This window comes from Anguilla rostrata, chromosome 14 (assembly GCF_018555375.3).
Source record: "Anguilla rostrata isolate EN2019 chromosome 14, ASM1855537v3, whole genome shotgun sequence".
Classification (NCBI taxonomy): Eukaryota; Metazoa; Chordata; class Actinopteri; order Anguilliformes; family Anguillidae; genus Anguilla; species Anguilla rostrata.
The window spans coordinates 25,154,933-25,177,783 of record NC_057946.1 but is presented as its reverse complement, the minus strand read 5'-3'; the positions used below and the strand labels follow the sequence as shown (position 1 = coordinate 25,177,783).

The following is a 22,851-nucleotide window of genomic DNA, read 5'->3' as shown; positions in this document are numbered from 1 at the left end:
TGAAATGATCATTCGTAAGTGTATTTCAGAAGCCAGTCTCAAATTGCATTTGAAGGTCCAGCCTACATCAGTAAACAACCGATAGCCTATGAAGTCTGATTACGATTCGACTTTAGTGCGCAGGTTACTGTTGCATTTCCTCTCGCAACCCATTAACTGCACAACACCAATTTAGTCAATTTAGAGATTTGACGTTTGCCCCCGTGCCGTCCCCTGTGGTGCTTGGTGTTGCAGGGCAATAAAGGACGGGCTAATCCCCCAACGCAACGCTTTCGTTTCCTTTTTTTTTTTGCGAGGTATTGTGCTGTTGCGGCTGCTAGAAAATAGAAAAAAAAAATGTTTCAAGCTCACAGCTGTCTACTTGCTCTCTTGCCTATACGTATCTTGTTTCATTCAGAGGCTTTAGAACACAATAAGGTGCATCAACCAGCATCTGTCCTATATCTTGGGAGGCCAAGGTTGGCTGTACTGGCTCTCATCATATGGCTGTGCACATCCCCGACCTTTGTAAAGTAATTTAAAAAATAACAAGGGGCTCTGTTGTTGATCTCTTTATGAACAGATTAAGCTGCATTTCCACAGGCCTAGCGTTGAAGGGAAGCAAACCTAATGGCGTCAAATGTTTCCTTCCTATGTGGGCCTTCCGGTCAGGTTTCATTTTCACCCTTATCAGGCCACCACACCAAAGCGTTTGGCATAATCGAAATGGCAAAAATAAAAATGAATAACGAATCAGTTTATGGTAAGGTCATTGATTTGTCCATGGGCTACTGTTAGATTTTCTTTAAAAATTGTACCCAACATTTTTAACAAAGCATTTCATTACACACTTATAATTGACAGCAAATGGTTTCAAAGAGATTTAAGTGAGTATCTTAATGACTTCACATTGAATTCAGAAAGACTATGGAAACCCTATAAAATACAGCTTCCTAATGAAAATATGTGTTCTTCTCTAATTACATATTACATGCTTCTCAGTATATTGCGTGACTGAGAAGTTTATGCCAAGTAGATACTGCCATCTCGTGATAAAATTGAAGCATAACACGCCTCACATTTTTTGACGTAAATGTAAGGCATTCCATAAAGCTTTTAGAACGAATTTGACCTTTTCTCGCTAGAATTATTTTAGCGACTTAGGAAGTGATAGGGTACGTTTTAGCATTAATATCAGATTTACAGAAAACATAAGATAATCTCACGATGCTTTACAGCTACACACAGTCTGCCGTAAATTCTCGTTTAGAGGTGACAGTGTTTTTTGAGACTCCATTCGCCCAGGCAAAACTGTAAATTGTTTAGTATTGTCGGACAAACAAATATTAATTAAGAATATGCTTATTTTCTGAATCTAGCGGTTCCAACAATCAATGCCCTTGTTAAACTGTTCAGCACTCTGAATACTGAACCAAGCAATATTGCACGCTAGAACCCCTCACGTAACCTACATGTAAAATATATTTTATTAGATTTAATTTAATAATTATGTTTAAAATTAGAATTATCAATTAAATCGCCAAATTCTTTGATAGGTCATTCTACAGAAAACTGGTGGAATCAACCAACAAGTCAAAACAAGCTGTATCAGGTTTTCAGATTAAATAATTGAATTCAATAAGAAGCAGTCAATTAAATTAATGAATTGAAAACATACATTCTTTATTGAATGCAGGCACACTACTTTTAAATTACACAACAGAAGACACACAGCAAAACATTAAACAACTAATCTAGAAATACCATAAAATAGAGAGAGAGACGGATAAGAGAGAGAGAGAAAAACAGATCGGTCAGACCTTGCCACAGTATCACTCACTTCCAGTATAAGCACCACAAGGAAACCAGCTAAAAATACACAACCTAGGAACCACCACCAAAATAAAAAGAGGAAAACTCTTCTTCTTCCAGGCTCCGAAACCAAACGCAGCACACAAACTTTTTCCTGTGGCAATCTTAAATACCTTACCCAGCATGGCTTGAGGATGTTTGCCTTGATTGGGTGATGCCGGTTTAGGAGGTTTAGGAGAGAAGGGAAGGGGGGTCAGACTAATTTATGACAAGGACTGGCCTACCTAAAGATTGCATTCAAACTAAAAATAATGGGAAATGTTAGGCATGCAGGGTCTCCAACCCCCAATATGGTGTCCTGTGTCATATGGTTTGTCTCTTCTGAGGAGGTGAGACCCATAGATTGTCAGCCTAGATTAGGGTATCAGTGGAATTTAAAATTGCCCCAATCACATTTGCTTTGATGCTTGTGGTGGGGAGGCCAGGCCACATTCTTATTCACTGTTTCCCTCTCCGAGGCCAAAATCTAAACACTACATATCCTACAGTAGGCTGCATCAATGTTCGGATGTAAATTGGATAAGGGCATTGGGAAATCTAACACAAAACACGTCAGATTACAAATGTCCCGCTTCCTTTTTTGTGAACTGCAAACGAGAGTCATCTAACACACATTGTCCAAACTAGAATGATATCATTAAGGTGCAACTTAAAGACAAGGTCTCATAGCTATCAACTGAAAATTTTTAATGCTAAGATTTTTATTTTTTTTGGTGTGAATCAGAAGGCCTTACAACTTGAAACTATAGAGTCAACCAAATATATACACACTCACATACACACACATGCAGTACACATCCGTGTGTGTATATGTACGTGTGTATGAGACTCGCTTGCTGGCAGATGAAGGCATACTCAGTGCCTTTATGAACAAACAACTTCTCCCCCAGTTCTGTGTTCTTGATTAAGAAAGGAAATGGCATCAATGATGTGTAACAAAGTCAGCCCTTGTGATGGATGCACCCATGCAAATGTGCATGCACACTCATATAAACACCCCCCCCCCCCCCACACACACACCCACAAACCCACACACACACACATACACACATCCACCCACACCCACACCCACACGCGCACACATGCACGCACACGCACGCACACGCACGCGCGCATGCGCACGTCAGAGAATATAGGAAGTGGGGTATCTGGGGAACTTGTGGCATCAGTCATTCACAGGCAGTCCCAGCTGTAGTTCTGGCGCTGAGGAGGAACAGGCAGGTTAGTGAGGGGGTCAGAGAGAGGCCCTGTGGAAGGCACCATGGAAGAAGAGGTGAGGAAGAGTGGGATACTGTATCTCCAGCAGCAGAAGTTTGGAAAGGTAAGACAGGATTGGCCCCTCACAGCTCCGGGCTATGCTTACTGCTACTAAACTCCACACACAGCTTGGCACGCTAGTCTGCCTGCCTCAGTAACCTCAGCCCTTCCACACCGTGAAAAATGGTTTTTAATACACACAAAAATATTAAGCATTCTCTTCAGGGTTTCGCTTTTCCATGTAAGTTAAAATTCGCAAATGAAAAGCATTTTCTTAAAGAGGAAGTACATTCAAGTGTTCCAGAGGCACTCGTGAATGAAATGCTGTAAATGAAAAACAGTTGTGTTTGCAAGTTAGTCGTCAATCTATCAGTCTTTTTCAAGCTTTGGGGGAAATACACATTTTTAGTATCAGAAAGCAAATTTCATTTCGGAGGTTTTATTTGCTGTTGTCACATGATGATGAGATCATCAGTTTTGTGAAATTGAAAAATAAACTGATAGCATGACGTGTTTAACTTGCATGTTCACACTGTTTAAAAGTTAGAGATGACAGAAACATTACGTTTTTTCTCTCAATTGTAACCGTTTCTTATATGTCCTGTTGTATTGCCTGAATCACTGGAGCGCAAACTCAGTCTGGGGCCTCTTCTGTACACTAGTCTACAGAAAATCTTCATCTTCATCATTTAAGGCTTTTTATAAACAGATTTAGCAGTTATTAAAGGTGTATACCTCATCATGTTTCATATTATATTTGACATTTAAAAATGATTTACACAAGAAGTTCAGGTCCTCAGTTGTCTAGTACAATCATTAGCAAATTCAAATGGAGACTTATTTAAATGGCAATGCACAAATACGTGTCCAATGCATTTTCATCTATTTTCATGCGTCGTACTGTACCTTGGCCTTCTGTTCCCAGTAAGCCAGACACCTGACTGTCTGTGATGTTCGACATAAATATTAACACAGTCACCTCGACCGGGATCGCCTCAGTGTTTTCAGTTACTGGACAGGATCTGTACGCTATTGATTTAATAAACCTGACATCTAATATTCATTTTATTTGTTAACATAAGATGGCAATCATTTTTCACTTTATCAAAGTGTTTATCGCTGATATGAAATGTCATTATAAATATGCTAGTTTTTAAATAAATTTGGGGCTGAGTATGTCCAGTTCTCACTCTGATTTAAAATGGCCATCGCAGAACTGGGGGAGAAGGCTATATACAGCATGCCTTTAAGTTAACATTTTTTATTTGAACCTATTTTATGACACAATGCAGTTTTGGCTCTCTGTCCTGTTCATTGTCTGTGTAGTCCCCAATTAGTTTTGTTTTTGTAACCACATGATCAGTTTCTGGCATCCACCAGTGATTGGGTTTCAATTCATATACTCCCGGTGTTTAGTTTCGGTCAAAATGACTCGTTTAAAACTTTTAGCGAAAGAGAAATGACACTTCTGAGAGCTGTATTTCATAACCAGTGACCGAACCAGTGTAAGTTTGGTTCTTGCTTTGCGTTTCTATTTGTTGTTTGTCATCTCTATTTGCTTGTCTTTTTGCATACAGGGTATCTTTGAATATAATAACATAAAGATGAAAAATAGTTGAGAATATCAGTTCAAAACAATAAATATAATTGATTTATTGCATGAAAACCTTGTTTCATTTGAATTTAATTACAGTGAAAAAAGAATGAGAATTTCATTGTTAAATGTGATCTAACTGAGGTAAACCATTTACTGAATTTGCATCATTTTATTTCTGTATTGCATTAAAATCCCAATAATGTCCCGGGTATATTTGACCCAGGATAACAGTTTCACACATGCTAAACAGAACACAAGGGTTAAACCGTCTGTCTGTGCCAAACTGTGCCAAATTTAACTTCTTTCTTTAGGAATCATTTGCCAATACTGCCTTATTAAATCAATCTAGACTTCATATATGATATTTCTGGCTGAACACACGAACACACGAGAAATGACAATGCAAACTGGTCCAGTATCATGTGACCAAGAATTGGCTAGTCAGTCATAAAAAATAATAGAATGCATTACATTACATTATGTAATGCGGCCTATCTGTTGAAGTTCTGCCTATATAAAGGCTGTGTAAGCATTACAAAAGTAACAGGGAGGACGGTGGGTAATGTTTTTTGCTTTGCTTTGCAGTATGCAATTATCACAAAGGCCACGTACAGTGTAGCTCTGAGGAAGTCTCCGTCTGACGCCATCCTGTACTGTGCCATTTGTGGTTTTAAACGTTACGTGAACGGTTTTGCACCAGCACAGGCTGAGTGACAAGAGGCTATTTCAAATGAGCGTCGTCAACTACCGGAGTTAAATCCAGAGTTAAATATCTGTTTATTGTTCAACCCCGGATTTCAGATGGGAGCTGTACATTCAGCAATGCCGTGAAGCTGTTTGGACAGCCCTAACATTTTTTTGTTATCACTACCACTTCTTTAAAATGAAGAAAGACGTCTAGGTCTGCGGATGTTCGTGTCACATGGGAGTCAGCATGACTTTATTCTGTGGTAGTCTGTCTCTGGGTGAATGACCAAGTGAATTAAAGACTCTGGGCCTGGCCTGTTGAGCATTAATCATTTCATCATTTTGACCCGTTGGGTTACAGTAACTCTTACCTGCCTACCTACATTGACTCTGCAATAGTATTCTTCTCCCCCATTTTTGTAACGTGCGCTCCAATATGATCAGTAAAAAGCAGCAAATGACACACCCTAAGTTTATTATCTGTTCCTTTACATCTCTCACAACAAGACCCTCTCACAAAATATCAAGGCTGTGTATGTGTGTGTCTATATATATATATATATATATGTATATACAGTGAGCTCTATAATGTTTGGGACAAAGATATATTTTTACTTGATCTGACTTTTTTTTTTAGCAATGTTTTGGTTTCACCATGCCGAAATTGAAGGACTTTTTACACATGCTTTCCCCATTTCAGGGCATCATAATGTTTGGGACAAATGTCTTCACAGGTGTGATAAGTCAGGTGTATTCAGTAGCTTCTTTAGTACACGAATACAGATACAGATATAGATAATTTTGTTGGTTGAACAGATACAGATGCAGATAATGACATCTCTGTACTCCCCTACCAATGAGATTGGAGGCTTTTGGTAGAACGTCAGCAGATAAGATGCTTCTGTTCAATCTGCTGCTGCTATGAGCAGTTACATCATCAGTGAAGACAAGTGAGCCAGTACCTGTGGCAGCCATACATACCCAAACCATAACATCCCCGCCATCATGTTTCACAGATGAGGAGGGGTGCTTTGGATCTTGGGCAGTTGTTTCTGGTGTCCATACTTTGCTCTTGCCATCACTCTGATACAAGTGAATCTTAGTCTCATCTATCTGCAAGACCTTTTTCCAGAACTCTGCAGGCTCTTTTAGGTCCTTCTTAGTAAACTGTAACCTGGCCATCCTGTTTTTGTGGCTCTCTAGTGGATTGCATCTTGCAGCGTAGCCTCTGTAGTTCTGTTCGTATAATCTTCTGTAGACGGTCGTCACTGACACATCCACGCCTACCTCCTGAAAAGTCTTTCTGATCTGTCGGACAGTCATCAAGCGTAGAGGTCTTCCTTGGCTTACCAGGCTGTTTGCAATTACTGAGCTCACCAGTGCTCTGTTTCTTATGTTATGTTCCAAAAAGTAGATTTTAGTAAGCCTAACATTTGCCCTATGTCTCTAACAGTTTTTTTTATTAAAAAAAAAATTATTTCTCAGCCTCATGGTGGCTTCCTTTACATTTATTGACACAATTCTGGTCCTCATGTTGAAGAACACCAATAACAGACTCCAAAGGCAAAGGCGTAGAATCAAGACTAGATACTGTGGGCTCTCTTATAGCTGCACTAAGAAAGCAATTGAACACACCTGACTAATCAGAAACACATGCAAAGCCATTTGCCCCAACCATTCTGGTGCCCTGAAATGATGACCATGTATTTAAAGTGCCATAAATTCTACACGATGAAACCAAAGTGCATAAAATACCCTTTAATAAAATCTGAGAATCTGCACTTTAACCAAATGTGAATAATTTGATTACAAATCTAAAATTGTGGAGTACAGAGACAAATCAACATTATAGAGCTCACTGTATATTCTGTTTGAGCCAGTTAAATTCAGCTCATTTTGTAGTACTATTAGATTTGCATGCATGTCCTTTATGAGTGTTTTGAATGAGAACCTCTAAATCCAGAAGCAGGTTGCAGGTATGTAGTTATTGTGACATAATCACACTAGTGATGGATGATGGACGATGGATAGGCTGAATTCAAAGTTACCGTAAAGCTTTGTGTATGTGCTCCTCTCCGATCAGAAATGGAAGAAGGTGTGGTCGCTGGTGTACGGGGACAGCGGCTGCTCCGTGTCGCGGCTGGAGCTGTTCGAGTGCCGGGACGACGCGGAGCGGGCCGAGCTGAAGCGCAGCAAGCGCGACAGCAGGAAGGTGATCCGCATGAGCGACTTCGTGCGCGTGGCGGAGAAGAAGGCGACCGCGTGCCCGCGGGGCTGCGGCACCTTCCTCGTGGAGACCGCCGGGAAGAGCTTCCTCTTCGCCAGCGAGACGTCGGAGCTGGGAGACTGGATCCGGACGCTGTGTGAAATCGCCTTCCCAGTACGTCCACTTCCCCAAACGTCCCCTGGGTTCGCAGTCCGCGGATGAGCATGCTTCCTCGTTCACGTCGAACTTTGTAACTGTCTGGGTCTGTTTTACTTCATTTAAGTGGGGGGCGACACAGCTCAGGAGGTAAGGGCGGTTGTCTGGCAGTCGAAGGGTTGCCGGTTCGAGACACCTACCCTCTAATTGCTCCCAACGAGCTGATTGGTACCTTGCATGGTAGACTTTCACCGTTGTTGTGTGAGTGTGTGTGTGAATGGGTGAATGAGAGGCATAAATTGTAAAGCGCTTTGGATAAAAGCGCTATATAAATGCAGTCTATTTGTGATTAGCATCATATGAACAAACCAAAACACTATATAACATATTGACAATAATCTTATTTTATTGACTGGTACTGGTAAGTTTGTTTAATTTAGCAATTATCGTCTGACACCAATATGACCTCAATAGTATTCCTCATCCATGCTTTAAAAACCGCAAAACAGCAAAAAAAAAAAAAAAAAAAAAAAGACCTCACATAGCTCAAGACTTACACAATGATTGACAGAGCAGTGCGAGAAGAGAAGTTTGTCTGGGTCTGAGCTAATCTGGGACAGACCAGACATTAAGCAGTCTTAAGCGTGGTGCTTTGTACGGGCGAGTTCCTGATTCACTGGAGATGCTGAGGAGCAGCCCCACGGCCTCCGTAATCACTGCTCTCTTTTGCTCTTCGTTAGACCTAGCATAGGTTAGGTCAGAGCAATGTTCACTGTCTGAACTGGGCTTAATGTGTTCATGGCTATGAATATAACTGTTAGTAAATGAGTATTGTACCTTATCGGACCTGTGTTTCGTAGGTGTTCCAATGACCTTCGGTATGCACTTACTGTACATCGCTTTGGATAAAAAGCGTCTTGTCTCCAAACAACTGTAATGCAATGTAATGTGAAGTGTTTAGACAGTTCTGTTTTCCTTCTGCCATCTCTACGCCCTTGTGCTAGGATAATGGCAGGAGGAGGTACTTGGGCTAGGTCACATTTTGTGAATATTCAGGCACTGCCTAGTCTCGCCATTGTTCTGGGTCATTCCAGTTTACATGTATTCACAAGATGCACCAAATTATAAGGTTTCAGCTTTAACAATATAGACACAGAAGTTAAGCGTAAGGAATCTGGAGGTGACCAACTGGTTGATCTGTTGAGAGTTTACTGTTTAGTCTGTTGGGCTGCTGCTATGCTATCTCAGGGTACACATCTCACAGAATGTGCCAGAATATTCAGCCAGGTAAGAACCATTGTTTTCTATGGATTGAATGACACCTTTCTTGTGAAGACTTAATGAATTTGATGGAATCCAGGGTCGAATTACTCGCATCATTTTTTTGCAATACACTTAACAGTGTATTCATATCACCAGTATTGTAATGCACTTTCTTCCGGGAGTAAAAAGTAAAAAAAAATTTTTTCTCTAATTACAACCTGCATTTTTTTTTGTTCCAGATAAATATATTTATCGAGCTAAAATATAATACACAATATATTTAGTTTTGCATGCGTGAGTCCTTTTTTTTAGTTTGAGGTCTTGTTTGAGGCTGAGACTCTGAAGCAGAGCTATAAATGGAGCGCAGGTCTGCTGAAAAGTTTGTGTATTAGTGAGTTAGTCTATTAGTGTATTAGTGTGCGTTAGTCTGTTAGTGTATTAGTGTGTGTGTTGGGCAGATAGGGTTTAATTGGCACTAAAGGATCAAAAACCAACAAAGAAAGGAAACATCATGGCCTCATGGACTTACACTAGCCCTAATCCTAACCCTAGCCCTGAGTCTGGATCTAAGCCCAAACTTAACTGAACCTTAATCTCTATCAGGCCCCTGTGAACCTGTAAGCTTGACCCCTGATTGTTTTTTTTTTTACCTTTAACTCCAGCAGATGAACCAAGGCCAGGGTGAGGCCTTTATGACCCCAAGTGTCCAGGACTCTGGGATGGTGGATAATGACATCTACTGCTCGTCATCAGGTGGGAGGAGCCGTGCGTAAGCGCCTCAGACCGTACAGCAAAGCTGGCCGTGAGTGCAGTCTGGGTTAGGGCCATAGACAAATATGGACAAAGTCATTGTGATGTCACCCACTGACTTCCCTCCATGGGCTTAGTGAAAAGCGCTCAGAAGCCTAGGATGTGTAGTTCGTGGGCGCCGCCATGTTGTACAAATTGGAGCCAGAGACTGCTCAGTACGGACATAGGGGCAGTCTTGTCCAAATAAAAATAGCAGCTTAACAAATCGGCCAATGGGGAGACATTAGACAAAGAAATTACACCTATTGCAGCTACATTTTCTTGCGGACGATTTATTGACTTCGTATTGTCACCGTATTGTTACCATTGACTTACACTGAAATGAGTGGCTGAGACAGCCATACTGGAGCCAGCCGCGCTGGTGCTAGTGAGCAAGGTCTCAGAACGAGACCAGGAATTGGGCTTCAGAAACATAGCCCGGTTTTGGCCGATCGGTTGGAGCCCGCTCCAAGGCCGACTGTGACTGGCAAGGTTAGGGCAGGTCTCAGTCGCCGAGCGAGCTGGGAGAGAGCGCTAGTCCCCGTAGCCGAGGTCCTCGCGCAGACCAGCGTGTGACCGAGGTGCAATTCGAAATATAGATATATATAAATAAGGAAGCAAACATTGTGCAAAATGAATGAGACACCTACAGTCCCAATGCCAACCAGACTGCAGCGTACTGCTGTCAGGGTCAAACAAACAAGCAGCAGTCAGGAAGAACCGCGGTTCACTTTTATTTGACCCACACAATAGTATGCTGTTATTTTTTGAACCTGCTTTAAAAAATGCCTTTTGGAAGAGTCAAATGTATTCATAAAGACTGACACAGTGAAGTATAAACCACAAAACCAAAGGGAGGGAGGGACTAATCTAAAAATACAACATTTCAGTTTCCTGTTGCACTTCTCCTTATCTGTGTGTGTGTGTGTGTGTGTGTGTGAGAAAGAGGGCATTTTGCCTTTGCAATATCCTTTGCTTGTTGCATCAACATTGTATAATGAATTACTTTCAATCTACAGTATACCACACAGTTTATGCCCAACAAATAAGCACTCTAAAAATAAAAAATAAAGATTTATTCCCTCAACTACGATGATTTGATGATGACACATCAACTCAAAATGCTCAGCTGAATTGATGGGGGCTGAATTACTGGTATGACTGGGGGAGAACAGGCTAAAGACAGGAGACAGGATACAAACAAACAAACGTTTTGTGTGATTCAATGTGAAGTGAACAAATAGCAAATCACTTCTCGTATTCTGTGAGGTCACGTGCAAAGAACATGGCCTTTAATGGGCAGGAATTATGTGAAACTATAAAATGAATTCTAAGTCATGCTTCATCAAATGAAGCTAGAATTTCTGTTCCCCCTGTCACTGCAGTGCTGCTTTTCAGCAGAGCGTGACAGCCACAGGAAGAGTGGTGCAAAGAGGGAGAGCACGCAATTCACCCGGCGCTTCACTGTCTGTGTGTGGCTGTGCACTGAGGGTGTGTGTGTGTGTGTACGTGCGTGTGCATACGTGTGTGAGTTTGCATAAATGCATGCCTGGGTGTCTTTCTGTGTGAGTGCATGTGTATATGTTCATGTGTGCGTCTGTACGTGTATGAGTCATGTCTGTGTGTCTTTCTGTTTGAGTGCATGTGTATATGTTTATGTGCGCGTCAGTACGTGTATGAGTCATGTCTGTGTGTCTTTCTGTATGAGTGCATGTGTATATGTTTGTGTGTGCGCATGTGTGTGTGAGTTTGCATAAATGCATGCCTGGGTGTCCTTCTGTGTGAGTGTATGTGTATATGGTTATGTGTGTGTGCGCATGTGTGTATTTGCACGTGTGTGAGTGTATGTCTGTGTGTCTTTGTGTGAGTGCATGCGTGTGTGTGTGCGTGTGCAAGCCATTTCATAATTAAGCTGAAGTGCACTGGTTTCAGGTTCATAAGCGTAGAACTTGGATTATTAAGGCCGCTCTCTGTGCAAATTTGCCCTGCATTTGAATGAATGCATTCAGTGAGCTAGCAGGTTTTTTCCCTTGCTGTCTGTGGTCTGAAGGAAAAGCTCAGATAGGGATCCAGTGCCAAAGAGTCTCTGCTGAATGTGTGCTGTCCCCTGAGGCACCATTGAGGTAAAAAAAAAAGAAAGAAAATCATCCCACCTCTGATCCAGGACCAGACCTCTAGCCCCATATCCCATTCCCTGACATTTTGTGTCGGAGGCAAAGACCAATCTAGGCTCGGCACAGAATCTGTTCTCGTTGCGCCGTCTCTATCGTGCTCTCCTCTGCCGGGGTTAGCTTAGATGTTTGTTGTTCTGCAGCCGGGCGCGATAAGCTCTTCTCTTCTACGCGTGGCCGATCGTCAAATCACCAAGGGGACCGAATTAAACCAGACGAGGCAGGAAGAGATACTTAAATAAGTGACACGCTGCTGAACAGGCAGGGGGCCGCAGCTGCCCGAGAGGCCTCTCCTGGTGTTTGGCTCTTCTGGTGTCTGGCTCTTCTGGTGTTTGGCTCTTCTGGCGTTTGGCTCTTCGGGTGTTTGGCAGTGCCACGCTCTTAGGCGGAGAGCGCTCTCCGCCTCTCCTCAAACAAACTGCTGCCTCGTCAGAAGAGGGCGCCTCGCGTGATTCGAATGGCCGAGCACAGACGCCACGATGTGACAGTGAGCAGCAACATTAGAGCGATGAGAAGGAGAGTAATTATTATGCTGAGTTTTCACAGTTATTTATATTTACGGGAAATATCTGAAACGTGTTAGAACAGTATGAGGTCTCTGGGTTCCTCATTTATAATTTCTAGAAATAAAAATCATGCACAACCATGCGGAGAGTCAGGACCCAGAAGGGATGCATGGTGGTTTCTAGTACTGAATGTGTGTGGAGTTTAATGCTGACTGTGTGGTTGTGTGTGGATTTTAGTGTGTACTGTGTGTGGTTGTGTGCGGATTTTAGTGCTGACCATGTGTGGTTGTGTGTGGATTTTAGTGTGTACTGTGTGTGGATTTCGGTGCTGACCGTGTGTGGTTGTGTGTGGATTTCAGTGCTGACCATGTGTGGATTTCAGTGCTGACCGTGTGTGGTTGTGTGTGGATTTCAGTGCTGACCGTGTGTGGTTGTGTGTGGATTTCAGTGCTGACCGTGTGTGGATTTCAGTGCTGACCGTGTGCGGTTGAGCGTGGATTTTAGTGCTGACCGTGTATGGTTGAGTGTGGATTTTAGTGCTGACTGTGTGCGGTTGTGTGTGGATTTTAGTGCTGACCGTGTGCGGTTGTGTGTGGATTTTAGTGCTGACCGTGTGCGGTTGAGTGTGGATTTCAGTGCTGACCGTGTGCGGTTGTGTGTGGATTTTAGTGCTGACTGTGTGTGGTTGTGTGTGGTTTTCAGCACTGAAGGAGTTCCATGTCATGGTGAAGAAGACTGAGGCCTCTGTGAGATGCAAGCTGAATGGACCCTTCGTCCTCAGGGTGGATCCAAAAGCCCTGCATCTCCAGGACCCCCAGTCCAGGGTCATCAGTTTCTCCTGGCCTTACCAGTACATCAGGAAGTTTGGCCTGACCATGGTAACATTCAGAGATTACAAATAGCTTGCAATGCTGCAAGGTCAAAGGTCAAAAACTGTTTTGTCATCCGCCCCCCTGCAAAGCGTTCTCTACAGTTTGGAATCGCTAAATGTAACTGCTAATTAGTTCTGTGCTATACATACCTGTACAGCAGAAGCACAGGAGCTGATGCATGTTTGCATACCTGTGAGCCTGTGATTTTAACACTGTGCAAGTAATAGAGTACTACAGGTGGGAGTGAGCACCAATCAGAGGAGAGGTGTATCTCCCACTGATTATAACTGTTCACCAGTGGGAGAATCTATATGGACCTAAAAATTAAATAACCGTATTCAGTATTCATTACAAGGGCAAAGTGAACCCAGTGAATCTATTGGGTATACAGAGGTGCAGCGATATCTTGGCTAGACATCTGTAGCTATGTTCTTGTTGCACTTGCATTATTATGTAGCTGTTGTACTTGCTTGATTATTTTAAGAGCTGATAAAAAGCTGATATATTGCGGCAGTGTAGTATACCGGGTAAGGTCTTGTAATCTAAAGGTCACAGGTTCAATTCCCAGATAGGACAATTCCCCGTTGTCCTCTTGAGCAAGGTATTTAACCTGCATTGCTTCAGTATATATCCAGCTGTGTAAATGGATGCAATGTAGAAGTTGTGTAAGGCGCTCTGGATAAGAGCGTCTGCTAAATGCCTGTAGTGTAATGTAAAATCACCCCCTCTCTCTCCATCAGTCCTGCTTCACCTTTGAAGCCGGGCGCAAGAGCGATTCGGGCGAGGGCCTCTTCGAGCTCCAGACCACGCAGAACAACAAGATCTTCCAGGCCGTCGACACGGCCATCGGGCTTCAGAGCAAAGGAGACGGATGCCCGGCCTCGAACCCGGGCCCCGCCCCCGGCTGCCGCCCCATCGCCACGGACGACGACGACGGCGACGGCCTGTACAGCAAGGTCAAAAAGACGAGGAGGCCTCGGGCCAAGGTGGATGCGCTGCTCGCCGGGGTGGAGGACCTGGTGCTGGAGGACAACGCGTCCGTCAGAGGCTGGGGCGGGGCGATGGCCGGCCGCCCGCTGCCCCCCCCGGCCCCCGATCCGGAGCCTTCGCCGGTCAGCAAGGCGCGCCCCGGCAGCCAGGAGCTGTCTGAGGCGGAGCCGGACTACGAGGAAGTGGACGCTGGCCCCATGGCCCCCGGATCACATTACCACAACGTCGACCAGGTCAAAGGTCAAGCCTCGATCGTTGGTGGGGCCGCGGACCCGTGCAACCCTGGCGTCAGCGAGAACCACGGTCCCAGGCAGCTGAAAAGAATGCTGACCAACCCCTGTTATCATTACGATGAGGTGGACGCAGGCCCGGTGACAGACCTGTGAAGAACAGAACAGAGAACTCTGACTGGACATGTCAAAAGTGTGGCTCATTTGTCCTATTGTACTTTTATTGAATGGTGGCCTTCAAGCACTGAAGCATCATGGGAAGGGGTTGCCATTCCAGGAGGCGTTCAGATAAGATGCACACAAAAGACTAAAGCCATATGTAGACAAATGTCATTTTTGTTCCTCTACTGTGCCTCTAATGATGGCAAAAAACAGTAGCCCAGCATTCGAGCACCCAAAAAAAAAAAAAAAAACTCAACAGGAAGTGCAGGTTTCAGAGATAAAACCATGTCTGTCACCTCGGCCTTGCTCACCCGGTCCATCACAACACTCTTTCTGAAGGACCCTACAATGGCATGTGTGCATCTTTGAGCCAGGTCTATTGTCTGTGTTTCTGGAAGCTTCCAAGGATTTTGGGAGATGGCACTTCTGCGCCCCTCCCCTGACACCTCGCCCCCGCCCCTGCCCCCGTCACCCAGTGTTCCGGGGACATGTTAAACAGATAGAATTCGCCGATCTGTGTCTAACCTGAATAGAATAAAATTAACAGGCTTTTTAAGGGACTGTCTGAAATTGCATGGTTGACCTTGGAAAGTTGGTGTCAGTCAGACACGTGGCAGCGGTGGGTCACCTGACACCGAAGGAATGGCCTTGTTTTCACTTCCTGTTTCACAGATAAGGAATACTGAAGGGCGTTGGGCCCTTTCGATCAATAAAAGCAATTATAGGAGAAGTAAGAAAAACCTCACTGTCAAGTGACCTTTAATACAGGAGAGATAGAGAAATAAAGGATGGATTTGGCCAGTCCAAATCCTAATTGTTCCGTTGGAAGAACAGTCTCAGTCAAAGAGGCCTTCTGGCCAGAACCTAAATCACTGTTACTCTGGAAAAAGAACGTTAACCAGAATCATTGCTTTCAATGTCCAGCTCTCTGAATGGACAACATTTCAAAATCCAATCTATAATGAGTGCAGAAATCATGTGTATATACATTTTTTCACTTCATCTTTTTGTTTACACATATTTACAGTAATGTTCTTCCAGCTGTGTGCACTGCAAATGTTTCGTAATTCAACAACCAATAAAATTTGTTTAAAAACCGATGTGACTAAACTATATGCTGTTGAGCTGTTTACTTCAATTTGGTGTTTGGTTTTTTTTTTTTTTGTTTCTCCAGGAATGGAGGTGATTTTGCAAAAAAGATACTCAGCTTTCTCTCTCACTCTTGTCCTCTTTGTCTCTCTCACAAAAACATACTTTTACATTCACAGTACTTACAGATACACCCAGAGACACATACATTCACACTGACACAGACACACATTTGCATGCAAGCACGAATGAAAATACACATTTTCAAGTAATCGGAAATCCAGAGATCCAGAATTGAACTGGCACACGCTGCTATGCCACGATTATCTGGGATGCAATGTGTGCACCAAAACTGAACACTATGGGGCAGTGCCTTCCTTTGATTGGTTCTTGCTTTTCAAATCACCCGAAGATTCAGCAAAAAAAATAAAAAAAATAAAAAATAGACACAGCTGATGTTGATTAACAATTGTCTTTTGTGTTCCTGGTCACCAATAGGGTTTTATTAAAATGAGCCATACATTACCTGCTTGGCTCCAGGCCCCAGTATCTGTTCCATCCTTTTAAATATGAATTGATTTGCACGGTTAATTCAAATTTGTGGAAAGCTAAGTCTGAAAGAGATCTTATTAGCAAGCATATTGTTCATAATTATACATATCATTTTAGCACTTTTAATGAATTGTGATGTTAACATCAAGTCTGAGATAAACTCACACTCCAGTTTTAGCTAAAAATGGGCCCATGGGCAGAAGGTTGTCTCCCACTAGGGACAAATAAAGTTCTACTTGACTTGACTTGATATGCTAATGCTAATGACTACAACGTCCAGGATGCCTTAGGGTACTCTAACATGATCACAGCATTACAGCTGTGCCTAACAACCAGACAAACGTGGTGATGAGGTACTGATTATGAAGCTGCCAGTGTCACTCATGTGTGACAGTGAGTCACCAACGATCACGCCTGAAACATATAATTAGCATTCTGAATCTTTACGATGTTTTAAAAAAGGTATTATTATGTCTAAGATATTAGCTTTGAACTCTGACAACGGTGATGAAATTTACACTCCCCGTTTTCCAATGCCCCCCGCAAGCTGGGGACTCGCTGAAGGTAAGGAAGTGATTGCATGACAGAAAAGCCATTAATATAAACACCATTAGGTTGCCATAATATGAATGATCGCATTGATGCATTTTGATGTTTAGCCCCCACTTTTCTCCAAAGTTGGAAAATCAACTGCTGAATCACTTTGGGAGAGCAAAGACAAACAACATATCTCTCTCTCGCTTTTTCTCTCTCTGTCACTCTCTTTTTCACACGCACAGTGTCTGTATATTTATTTAAATGTTTCAGGATGGGGATCTTGAGCAAGAACCATACCGTGACCCAAAAAAATACCACTTCCTGTCTCTTGTGGACCATACATCTGAGCATGTGACTTCAGTTCCGCAGGCTCAGAGACCCGCAGTCCCAGACAAACACAACATCACTGTGGTCCGCACCATCCCCAATAAGCCCATCTTCTCACTGGTAATGCAGGTACTAATGCGGTGTGCTGAAAGCCGATAGGCCTGTCTCAATCCAGACAGAAGCAATCAGCACGGCGGAGGTGTGTGCCGATGAACACAGTGTACAGACCGCACTCAGAGGAAGCTCTGCTGTGGTGAGTGTGGTGAAACAGGGCAGACATTTATATAGAACACCAGCCATTACAAACAACATGACTCATGCTCCACGGAGCTGAATACGCTACAGCAAGCGGCTGTTTCGTTGACCCACTGATGGGTTTCTTCATCGTCTTGTCTGTCACCACTCGCAGGTTTCACGTGTCCTTCCTGTCTTTAACACCTGAGTTTATTTTGAAATCAAAGTTAAGGGCAGATTTCCATGGAAACCAGATTTCTTGTTTGAAATGAACAGCATCACACAAACTATTTGTTTACGGAAATAGCACGCGCATTCTGCCACTATCGAACCGACTATCGAACTGAATATGGGAGACGAGCACAGACTCGCTAATGGAGTATATGAACTCTGTTTTTCTCAAATGTTCGTTTTTGCTCGCTGGCCTCACGGGCAACCTTAAAAGACCCAGATAACCTGTGAGAAGCTTCGCCCCGGGGCGGGGGGGGGCTCTCTGGATCTGAGGTGAGCCCTGCTGCGAGATCTGCGGGAGTTATGCGCAAAACGTGTGTGTGTGTGTGTGTGTGTGTGTGAGTGTGTGTGTGTGTGTGTGCGCGAGTGTGTGTTCGCGTCAGTGTGTGTGTGTGTGTGTGTGTGTGTGTGTGAGTGTGTGTGTGTGTGTGTGTGAGTGTGTGTGTGTGTGCGCGTGAGTGTGTGTGTGTGTGTGTGTGTGTGTGTGTGTGCGTGAGTGTGTGTGTGTGTGTGTGTGTGTGTGTGTGTGCGTGAGTGTGAGTGTGTGTGTGTGTGTGTGTGTGTGTGTATGATGGAATTCATGACTCAGAGTCAGCTGGGGACTCCCAACGCCGGGAAGAGCAGCAGAAATACTCGTTCGGCTCGTTCTTTCTTTATCCACTCTTTACCCAATTTTGATATCACTGCGGCTTTGAGGGCAATCAAAGGCTCCTGCCATTATTTCACAAAGTGGGAATCTTGGGAATTTGCTGAAAATATATACTCTCATGGTGTGGGTCAGAGGAATGCCTATCAGCCCTGAAGACATACACGCGAGTGCATGTGTTTAATGATAATGAGCCCTGTTAGGTAATTTTCGGGAGATTATTTGCCATCGCTCCTCGCAAAACTATTTAATATTTAATTGGTTTTTGCCACTTGAGTAACATTTTTTTTTCCCAGAAAGCAATGAGGTTGAGCGGGAGCTCCCACTGATTCATGGGTATGCGCTGTCAATCGTTCACCCGGAGCAGCCGGAGGGGGCACTGGGCTCCGGCTGCCATTAGGGGGCAGTCTTCTGCTTTCCAAATCATGGTGGAATCAAAGGCTATTACCAATATAGAGCTGTGTCCGTAGGAAAAAGCAGAGCTCGTCAATGACGCTCAACACAGCTTTTATATAAGAGTATTTAACAAACGTAGGTTTCACCATGTAGAAATTGCTGCACTGTTTACACAGTTACACACAGCTTTGTGTTAATGAGCAGGTGTACCTAATAAAGTGGTGGGTAACTGAGTTTACCTTGTGTATTACGTAACCAGCAACCTGAAATCTCTATTCCCGGACACCTGACTCCAGGATGATGTCACAATCAGGGCCTCTTTTTGTGCAATGAATTATGATGTCATAATCTGAGGTGAAGTATTCACCCTTCGAAGAGAAGAATAAAAAACATGTTTTTTCCAAATTCCCAGTCAGTGTTCTACTACTCAGTTTTTTCAATTATCACATGAGCATTAGAATTCTAAGTATTAAGAATATTCCAATCACATATTTGTGATTTTACATTATATTACATTTATTTAGCAGACGCTTTTATCCAAAGCGACGTACAAAAGTGCATATCATGATCATTGGACAGTTAAGTGAAACCCAAATAAAGAAGATATTTTTACTCTCCTCTATCATGCAGCCTCAGACATGCAGCCGTGTTAATCAATATACACTTACTCCCATACTGAAGTGCTATTATGGCATATATTCAGCTTTACCAATAAAAAAAAAATAAATAAAAAAAAACACGAAAAAACAGCCAATAAAAATCTGCCCATAATCCAGACCCACATGAAGTGCGTCTTGCATGCTACACCTGGCCAATAGGACAGGTTGCCCAGACAGTGACACAGAGTCCACGTCAGTTTAATTTGGCCATTGCAGCATTCGACATACTGCTACAACAAACAAGAAAGCAGTAACACAAGGAGCCCTTTGGCCTGGTGCATGATTGCCTAGCGATGAGAATACTCTCTCCTGTCAACGTAGGCACAAGGTATTGACACCTAAGTCTATTTTCCATTCAGTAAGAGGAATAGATACCATCTCAGAATGTTTACAGCGAAGCGAGAGTGCTGGTATGTACAAGATCAGCCGTTTCTCAGCCAGATGGGAGTCGCAAAGCGCATCTGTCATCCATACCCGGGTTGTCATCCTCGTTATTTTCCTGGTTTGTTATATTATGGCGGGAGAACAGGCATTATTCAGTCATCGTGGACGATCCTGCAGTACACCAGACCGGCTGAGAGCCGTTATCACTCAACCCAGAGAGGCATTACACCTCGTTCAGCGGCCTCAGCCCTGCAATCTATCACCACCAGTCTGCTCTACACACACCTCACATACACCACCCGCCTGCTCCACACACACCACCCGCCTGCTCCACATACACCTCACACACACCACCCGCCTGCTCCACACACACCACACACACCACCAGCCTGCTCGACACACACCTCACACACCACCCGCCTGCTCGACACACACCTCACACACACCACCAGCCTGCTCCACACACCTCACACACCACCAGTCTGCTCTACACACACCTCACACACCACCAGCCTGCTCGACACACACCACCCGCCTGCTCCACACACACCTCACACACACCTCACACACACCACCCGCCTGCTCGACACACACCTCACACACACCACCAGCCTGCTCGACACACACCTCACACACACCACCAGCCTGCTCGACACACACCTCACACACCACCAGCCCGCTCTACACACCTCACACACAGAACACACACCTGGAGTAATCTTCACACACACATATAAAGTGTGTAAAGTTGGGCATCATCAACGTACAGGTGAAAATGAACGCTATTCTTCCTAATAACATTCCATAGAGGACGCATATACAAATTAAACAACAGGGGCCCAATAATAGAACCCTGGGGACCTCACACATTTCACATTTCTTTGATGCGAGGTTGGTCAGGACAACATAAAATTTGGCCCAGTCAGATATGACCTAAATCAATTTAGAACCCGTCCCAAGAAGCCAGTCTGCTTCTGAAATCAGTCATGCAGAATGTTGTGGTCATATTTAAAGCAGCTCTTTCTGTAGTTACTGTGCAACGGTTAGCCTGGGATTGAATTTTTTTCATAAATACAGCGTGCCTTCAAAAAATCATTTAAATGCTCGAAAAACACTTTTTCCAGTATTTTGCTAAGGAAAGAAATGTTGGAAATGGGTCTATAATTACCAATTACCAAGCAATCACAATTACTTCCTTTAATAAAGGCCTAACAATGGCAGTTTTGCGTGAGCTAGGAAAAGCACCAGTAAAGTGCAATTTACCATGGTTAGCACATCCCCTGAGAGACAGTTAAAAACAGTTTTTTTAAAAGGTAGTCGGAATGGGATCAATGCGACAGGCTGAAGAGCTCTACAGAGCGAAAACTTCACGGAGCCTTTTCGAATTTCTAATAAAATGTGTCAGACTGCCCTGAAGTACCCCCACAAAATAAAGATGAGAACATTTGCATGTAGTCTTGTTTTATATATTAAGCCGCGTTTCCACCAAAATTACCCGGAACTTTCAGTCCCAGGAACTACTTTACCAGGAACTAAAAGGTTCCTTCAGCCAATGGTTGTCTGCGTTTCCACCGGGGTCTAAAGTACCGCGAAGATTAGGCAAATTAGCCCACTGACGTATGAAAAAGCAACGTTGTCGTCGGTCCGTCTGTCATATGATTTCTTCCGTAACCCCATACTACCACCGAAGTAGCCTACATTATTTTCTAATAACCGGGACAGCCCGGAGGGGTTTATTCCACTTATACAACTGGTTACCAACAATGACTATATATGGTTACTTTTGTATTTATTGATTTTCATATATCCTCTCAAACACATTCATTATGTTTTTATGCGAACATTCGCTTTCATGTCTTGACATCCGAAGCGACAGAATGCATTCACATTTATATGTATAACTGGCAACAACAGCAGAAAACATGCACACGTTGTAAACAATTTGCTGTTTGATTACTTTCTCGTCGTCAATTCCATATAGGCTAATGGCAAAATGACAAGAATAGAACGAAAACTCGGACTTGCGTGAAAATGTAAATTTAGTAGTGGTACAGCCACCGTTTGCTTTCCTTCGAAGTTACTGCTACCCGAGCAGCGAAGTGTGCCCTCCAGATGCGAACCATGCACCATAAATTAGTCCATAGTCTTCCTGGTCTTTTCGTGGAATTGAAAAATGGCAGTAAAATTACGGCAGTCTGAAAAAGCTAAAGGGAAGATTACTAGAATTAACCTGTTATTTTACCCGGATAAAAAGTGCGGATGGTGATTTCCAGTTTGCTTGTACTGTATCACCAATGTTAATTAAGTTAACTACCGCATACCTCACATAACTGTATCAAACGTTGAGTCAATTACAACGGACTAACAAAGAAAATCCGGAAGAAATATTCAGCAACCGAATTAATCCGTTTGAATGTTTTGGTAGCCTACGTAATATGCTGTCCCAGCACGAATGCTTAGCATTTTATAAAACGAATAGCCTACTAAAGCAAGAAAACAACAGAAGAGCACACGTTATAATTCCAAGACGTTGACAGGCTATAACCAAAACTAGGCTACTGCGCCGCATAACATACAAGTTTGATTTGAAGTTATTATGAAAATTAATTGGTTTGCCGCTGCATATTTTCAAACATGGCGGGTAATGGCGGAAAATAAATACAACACAAATGCTGCGAGTACTCGACCAATCAGAAATGTTCAGCGCTACAAGCTCCACCCAAAAGGTTCCTGTACTTTCGGAAAGTACTACCCCCCGAGCAGGAACGTTTTGGGGGGTAAAACAAAGCCCCCAGAACTAAATTTAGACCCTAGTTCCTGCGGTGGAAACGCACTGAGTTCCTCAAAAGGTTCCTAGTTCCGGGGTATAGTTCCTGCGGTGGAAACGCGGCTTTAGTTAACTCAGATGTCTGCAGTCGTACCATTAAAGAAGGCGGCAAATTCATTACACTTAGCAGTGGATAGAAGTTCACAAGAGATAGCAAACGGGATTTATCAGTAGCAGAAAAAAGAGTTTTTGAATTATTTTTGCGGTTGTTAATAGTGTCAGAGATAAACGA

General features: G+C 43.3%; 1 protein-coding gene across 2 annotated transcripts; it reads left to right on the top strand.

Annotated features, from left to right (window-relative positions):
- The first annotated feature begins 2,989 nt into the window (after positions 1–2,989).
- Positions 2,990–15,833, top strand: LOC135239446 (docking protein 2-like). Of its 2 annotated transcripts, none has more exons than XM_064308108.1 (5): positions 2,990–3,172; positions 7,476–7,772; positions 9,683–9,770; positions 13,186–13,361; positions 14,096–15,833. In XM_064308108.1, the coding sequence occupies exons 1-5, from the start codon at positions 3,113–3,115 to the stop codon at positions 14,729–14,731; spliced, it is 1,257 nt and encodes a 418-aa protein (XP_064164178.1). In that variant the 5' UTR covers positions 2,990–3,112; the 3' UTR covers positions 14,732–15,833. The 2 variants fall into 2 exon arrangements, with proteins under 2 accessions (XP_064164178.1, XP_064164177.1); XM_064308107.1 differs by having other exon boundaries at positions 9,680–9,770.
- The last annotated feature ends 7,018 nt before the right edge of the window (positions 15,834–22,851 follow it).

Bases quoted from the DNA above. Each gene is read 5' to 3' on its own strand.
- LOC135239446 (XM_064308107.1), top strand. From the start codon at position 3,113: ATGGAAGAAGAGGTGAGGAAGAGTGGGATACTGTATCTCCAGCAGCAG. The intron at 7,773-9,679 runs GTACGTCCACTT...CTTTAACTCCAG, and splicing joins TGTGTGAAATCGCCTTCCCA to CAGATGAACCAAGGCCAGGG. The intron at 13,362-14,095 runs GTAACATTCAGA...TCTCTCCATCAG, and splicing joins GGAAGTTTGGCCTGACCATG to TCCTGCTTCACCTTTGAAGC.